Here is a 6,821-nt window from a genome sequence, read left to right on the forward strand (position 1 = left end):
AGTTACATCGTTTCATCACTTTCTTTGCTCTCAGCATAATGGGCTATAAACGAGCTGCGCTCGAACGACCTTAAAAACTTAGAAGTTCTATATTCAAACTCTCTTGAGCTATTTTACTATGATGAGTTGTCCTCTCTTGTAACAAAACATAAATGATATAACACAACACTTTCAAATATAATGCTTTATCTCGCATAAACATGATTTTTTTTAATGCACGTAGTCTCTTTGGAAACAAAAGATCTAAGGGATATAATATCAATATCCTTCCTAGAAAAGTTCAAACTGAAGATCGTCACTTGAAAAAAACAAACATAATTCTCCAAAAACAAAATCTCAAATAAGATCTTTCATTACACGTAAGTTTATTTTGAAGAAGATCTAGTTCAAGATGTCTCATGAAAAAAAAATAAAAAACGAATTACCTATGAGCTTTGCGAGCCAATCATACCAATGTTCTTTGTTTCTTATTGAGCCGAACATTAGTGGCTTTGCTTGTCTCTTTCACGAGCTGAACGCCAAACGTTAGTGGATTGCGTTCTTCAAATAAGATGTGATAGAAGCCTTCACAGCCTTTCCTCAATATCCGTTTCGCCTTTATGGCGGATATTAATTCATGCTTCAGTTTCCTACGTTCACCTGTGAGAGTGACCACATGCATGCTTGGTCGTCGAAAAGTGACCTCTTTGTTTCGGCATTCTACCAAAGCATGATTATGAAACAGCCAATCCGTTCCTAAGATTACGTCAAAGTCCACGATATCCAACGGAATGAGATTAACTGGCACCATTTAATGAGGACGGGCATCCTCTGTACTCCCATTGGATGCAACAGACTTCGCCTCGTAGCATAGCGATTCACATACGTACCTGATAGGAGTACCTTGAGGTTGGATCATTTGAGAAAACAAGGGTGATATGACTGAGTGGATGACATTTGGATCAATCAAAATTTTTGTGAAGTGACCAAGGATGTTTAACGTACCTAAGATCATGTCGGGGTGGTTCTGAGCATCCTTGTGAGTGATGTTTTTGACACGGCCATGGGTCTGCTATCTTCCCGCATGGCCTGTTCCTCAGTTTCCCCATTCAGGTTTCCTCGACCCTGGTTGCCTAAGTTCTTCTGCTTGTCTGCCAGCTTTGCCATTGATGGACGTTCTCCTGTGTTCTGATATTGACCACGTCCATTCCAATGTGCCCTGACATCCTAGTAATGAGGTGCGCCTCTCTGGTGTTACATAGTGATTTCAGCATAGGAACCAGACCGTCTGAATACTAGTTGACAGCTCATGGATATAGCGTAGTATTGCTCTGATAGTGGATGACGCCTCCATATGCGGCCAATTGAAAGGGCCAGTTCTTATGAGTAAGTTTGGCTAATAAGGGACTGTTGTGAGCTAATTCTGCTACTTTTGGGACATTGGTTAGCCCGATGTCCTTGCTGACCGCATGTATAACAACATGTACTCTTGCATTGAAAACAAGTTTGAGCACTGGATTTGCTGGAACTGTCCTGAGAGCAGAAACGAGAATTACTCGTAGACTTAGACCTCAGAACGTGGTGTACTGGAATTGGAACCTCCACTAGAAGATACAGGGTTGTAATTGCTCCGTTAGAAAGATTAACTCTATCAGGGTTCAAAGGAAGACTGCCCCCTGGTGCTCTCATGCTGAATGCTACTACCTTCATCACCAAGATTGTCACTCGGGGCATTTCCCGAATCCTCAATGCGAAGTAAAGCATCGTAGAATTTGAGATATGTGGTACATTTCACAAATGCCGCTAGAGAAGCCTGCAAGTGACCTTTTTGGAATCCTCGACGCAAAGTGAAGTCTCAAATAATTTCAGGTCTTGTATTTCGGAGGCATGAACCTGCTCTCAAATCGTTGCTTGAATATATCCACTCTTCTCCTTCGCCCTTGGGGATTTGTTCCTTCTTATACCTCCACCACGACATTGCTATTCTTTGCAAGAACCATATTGCCATCACGACCCATTGGACAGAAATTAACTGAAGTGTGCAAGAGGTAAAAAGAAGTGTGTGGATAGCACCACCCTAAATCAATATGATTATTTGTTTAAATGAATATCAAAACACTATGTTATATGTATGGTATTTTTTTACTTCATTTTTTTTTGACAACTTGAATTTCATATAATAAAAGAAATATATCCTCGAAGGGTCTATGAATTAGAATTATAAGGAAGTGAACATATACTCCTTTAAAAGGATTGAAATAGTGCAAAGCTCTACAAATATCACATTTTCTTAGAACCATATAACATCAAGAAACATATCACTTTAACTATGTAGTCACTTTTCATAGTTTAGGTGATATGATTCTTGATGTTATCTGGATAACTATGTAGTCACTTTTCATAGTTAAAGTGATATGATTCCTTATGTTATCTCGTTCTAAGAAAATGTGATATTCCTAGAGCTTTGCACTCTTTCAATCCTTTTAAAAGAGTATATGCTCACTTCCTAACAATTCTAATTAATAGAATTAAAGACTTTTGGCTAAGAAGTGCTTCATGGATAATGACATTAATTGATTCATGGGCTTGTAGACCCCGTAGGTCAATTTGGGACAACAGGTGCACAAAGTTGAGAATCTATCATACATGTTCATAAGGAAGAGTACTATCTAAATAGTACAAGAAAATAGCCAAAGTAAGAGAATAGCTCAGAGGTCCACGTCCGATTTCCACTTAGCCTGCCATGGTCATTTTCTTAATTTAACGGGTTCGGCATATAGATACAATAAATTTTGGGATGAGATGTTTTTTCCCTTCCCCCCGCGCCCCCCCCCCCCCCCCCCCCAATATTTTTGTATTTTGCCCATTTTAATGATTAGATTAATCTTAACCGTTGAATTTTTTATTATTATTTAATTTGAGAGTCCAGAACATGACACGTGACACAATATTAACTTTTTTCAATTTTTTTAGTTGGAAATCCAATGGCCCTTCCAAAGCCACGTTAGCAAGCCATTGGGGTATGCTGTTGGACCCCTGCAGCGGAGCCCATTGTTGCAATTTGTGTTGACCGCTCTCCAGCACGTGTATTACACGCACCCAACAAAAGAAAAATAATAAACGTGGTTGACATCATGCTGACGTCAACCTAACCGACTGACGAAAGCAGAGCATATCTTGCTTGGGTATTTGGACATGCTTTGCATGGGCCACCAATTGCCCAAGCAAATTTGGACCGCTGGAGGTGTTTAAATGGGTTGGAGGGCATCTCTTGTTCCTGATTTTCAAGTCAAAAAGGAAAAATGGCAATGTAACGCGACTGTGGGATTCCTTTTTCAATTAGAATTTAAAGGACAAAAAAGGAGAGAGACTAACTATGAATTCACAACTTCTCCGTGCTCTCTCATCCGTCGCCCGCCTTGTATAAGCAAATACTGACGACAACCACCGCGCGCAATGCCGCGCGGTCAAATTTTAAACTCCCTAGTCTCCGGACTCGCCCTCTCCTTCAAAAGCCACCTTGTGGGCTTCGCCCTAGCGTACGCCGCTGTGCTCACTCTCCACAAATTCAGCTCCTACTCTTCAGCCCTACGCAAGATCCGCAAAGCTCCCTCCGTCAAAGTCTCCGGGCTCCGTTCAAACCCAGCGCTCGATCAATCCGACCAGTCCGACGCAAAGCTCATTGTCGTACGAGGCATCGTTGAAGCCAAGTCTGCCTTCGACCGCAAATGGAATAGTTTCAAGTCCGGCGTACTTGTTCAGAATACCCTACATTTTCAGAGAACCCAATCTGTGCGTTTAGTTTTTTTTATTATTCTACAAAAACTTCCATAACTTAATACCCCGTTAAATTAATAACCTCGGTCCGGTTCCGAGTTGAGAATCAGATAACGTTTGCCTAAAAATGATTTTCTGATGTGTCGTGTAAATTTTTTTTTTTTTAAATTCTTTTAAATGCAAAATAAAATAATCTCTGGTGAGGTTCCGAGTTGAGATAAAATTATTTGCTAAATTTATGAACTAATACATTATAAAAAAAAATTATATAAGTCCAACGTAATATGTAAGTTAATAATATTAACTTAAATAGAGTTTTTAAATATTTATTAAAATAAATAATGTAATATATTTATAACATATTTTAAGAAAAATGATTAGATTTATGAATATTATTTGGTCAAATAAATATATATTATTGTTACTTAATAAAGAATATAAAATTCTAATGTTTCTGAAGAAAGTTTGTTCAAAAAAATAAAGAGGATAAAGAATACCTTGATTAATTAATAAGTTGTTAAATTTATCAATTATTTTATATTTGCTAAATTAGTAGATTTTCTTTGGTCTTAAGGTTATTAATTTATTGAGATTTAATTATAATCCGTCTTACCTGTAGTCTATTTGCATAATACTGAATTGGAAATTGAATTTTTGTGTGAAGTGTGTAGTTAGCGATTGGATGGCCCTTTTCGGATGGCGGTCTGATGATAGTATTATTCTTGTTGATCGTGGTTTCGGCCTGAAGTCAATTCTTGATTTTGTTTATCGACATAATCATCATGTTGACGCTTCCCTCTATTCAGCCCTGAAGACACTTATTGGCGATAAGTACCCTGTGAGTTGTGCAAACTTTTGGCACTTACTGTGCTTATTTTTACTACTTTGCTGTTTTTTTTTTAACAAAAGAATATAGGACGGCTGCACGTCTTGCTGTATTTTGCAGTCCTAGGATTTAGCCCACCTTAGCATGCTTGCTGGAGTCGGGGTTTGGGCATTTTCGGGCCGAAAGGATCCGGTTGAATAGACACTCTAAAACCTCGGACACGTACTCGACACGGTTTGGACACGGACAAGAAACGATTAAGACACTGGTCAAGATGCGGTAGAGGCATTTTTTGTAAATATAAAAGATATTTTGGGGCATTTTTATAAAAGATATCTTGTGTTTTAATTATTGTGTATGGTGAACAAATTTGATGAACATGAGTATTGTGTTATATTATGAATTCAAAATATTGTTTTTAATATATGTAATATTTATTATGTTTTAATCGTCATTCCTAGCTATGTCCGTATTCCTTTTTTTTGAAATTTATCGTGTTGCGTGTTGCAATCTCCGTGTCCGTGTCCATGCAACCTATCCATAATTGGAGATGGTAGTGTCTTTAGTTTCTATATTCTTTTTAATGTAAATTTTTTTTGTTCTAATTTGCTTTTGGTTGAAGGTTGGTGTGCTCGATTACGTGAAGATTCTTCCTTTGGGAAAGGAAATTAGTGCTGTTGGTCTCTACAGTTTCAAAAATGGAGTGCCGGTAATCAGGCCCTGCAAGGATCTTCCCTATTTTCTGTAAGTGGCTTTGTTCTCAGCACCTTCTTTTGAATCTTCAGTACTAATCTTATTATGGCAATTGTGCTTTAATACTAGCTCTTTGTACTTTGATGTGCATTAAGGCTATTTCCAACCGAAATAGTTAAATATAACTGTCTATAATTATAACCTTGTAAAAGATTATTTTTCAATGAACAGTGTCAGACTATACTCATATATCATCTCCAATCAAAGAAGCTAAACATAGCCCTTCAATAATTTATTATTTTAAAGTTTTTACTTTAGATTTATTAGTTAATTTAATTAAACTACTTTTGGATATTTTCAAATCTAACCGTTAAATTTAAATTAATTATTGCATTTGAAGAGCTGAGTCCCAAAAAAAGGTTTAAATGTGGGCTACATTTGGCTAAATTCTGGTGGTGATCTCTATAGAATTATAGTTCATCCATTGGTTGAAGATGAGTTTTTGGGCCAATTAGACCATTTTTTTGGCTTTTGGACCTTTAGCTCTCTCCATTGAAGATGGCCTGAGTGATTTTGTATCTTTTGTAGCTCTGAGATGTCTAAGGATCAGATGGTTGTAGATCTTATACTACGCACAAAAATACTGTTCTGGAGTGGGATTGTTCTTGGATCAATATCAATCGGAGTCCTTGGCCATTCTGTTGCCAGGTACAGTTTTCCTTGAAACGTTAAATTCTTGTCTTGCAAGTTACGTTCAACCTTTATAGCTATTGTATGTTTATAGGCTCGTCTAAAGGTTAACCTTTTGTAGTGCTACTGAATTTGGATAACACGCGTGTAATCTCCTCTTGTTCCTTCACCGTCGTTCAACCAAGGATTAAAAATTTGACAAAACTTAAATTCTTATTGATTTACAAATATTTGTTTCAGGAATTGGAATAGATGGAGAGTGTTGGTTTACGAATATTTGTTTCAGCAACAAAGGCAGCGGCAGCAATCAATGCCTGCTAATGAGAGCAACGTTGAAACTCAAGCTGAAGTAGGAGTGGATGCAGCGGTTGATGTTCCACAGCAGCAGTTGTGTGTCGTATGTTATACGAGTAGAAGGCAATACGCATTCATTCCTTGAGGGCATCTGATTTGTTGCGAACTCTGTAGTGTAAATGTGAGAAATCTAGTTTCACCAAAGTGCCCTCTTTGTCGGGAAGAATTCTTCCTTTCGGTGCGAATCTATGACCCTTAGATCATATCGATGTATCTTTCAATGTTCAGGCTCTCAGTGTCAAGAGAAAATTTGTGTGCATAAATAAAAAAGATCATCATGCAAACCAAAGGAGCCTAACAAAATAAGGGTAAGGGATATCAGATCACTGACTTCACGAATGCATGATCTCAAGGGGTTATTCATTCCACTATAATCCTAAAGGCTAAAGGAGTGGCCATTTACTAGACTCAACAATTAAACTCACCCGCCACTTAGGACATTGATTTAGTATTATTCATTACCTCTCAGTGAAAGGTAGGTTTAAATCTTATAAATTAACAA

The 6,821-nt window shown here is 37.6% G+C and overlaps 1 protein-coding gene across 2 annotated transcripts; it reads left to right on the plus strand.

The window, feature by feature from the left end:
- Positions 1 to 3,275: 3,275 nt before the first annotated feature.
- LOC103951931 (E3 ubiquitin-protein ligase SPL2-like) lies at positions 3,276 to 6,613 on the plus strand. Of its 2 annotated transcripts, none has more exons than XM_018648565.2 (5): positions 3,276 to 3,771; positions 4,421 to 4,594; positions 5,205 to 5,326; positions 5,864 to 5,983; positions 6,206 to 6,613. In XM_018648565.2, exons 1-5 carry the CDS (start codon positions 3,436 to 3,438, stop codon positions 6,402 to 6,404), a joined length of 951 nt encoding a protein of 316 aa, XP_018504081.1. In that variant the 5' UTR covers positions 3,276 to 3,435; the 3' UTR covers positions 6,405 to 6,613. The 2 variants fall into 2 exon arrangements, with proteins under 2 accessions (XP_018504081.1, XP_048431668.1); XM_048575711.1 differs by having other exon boundaries at positions 6,060 to 6,347.
- Positions 6,614 to 6,821: the final 208 nt, after the last annotated feature.

The sequence above is a fragment of a genome, unplaced genomic scaffold (assembly GCF_019419815.1).
Source record: "Pyrus x bretschneideri cultivar Hongxiangsu unplaced genomic scaffold, Pyrus_bretschneideri_v1 Contig8, whole genome shotgun sequence".
NCBI lineage: Eukaryota > Viridiplantae > Streptophyta > Magnoliopsida > Rosales > Rosaceae > Pyrus > Pyrus x bretschneideri.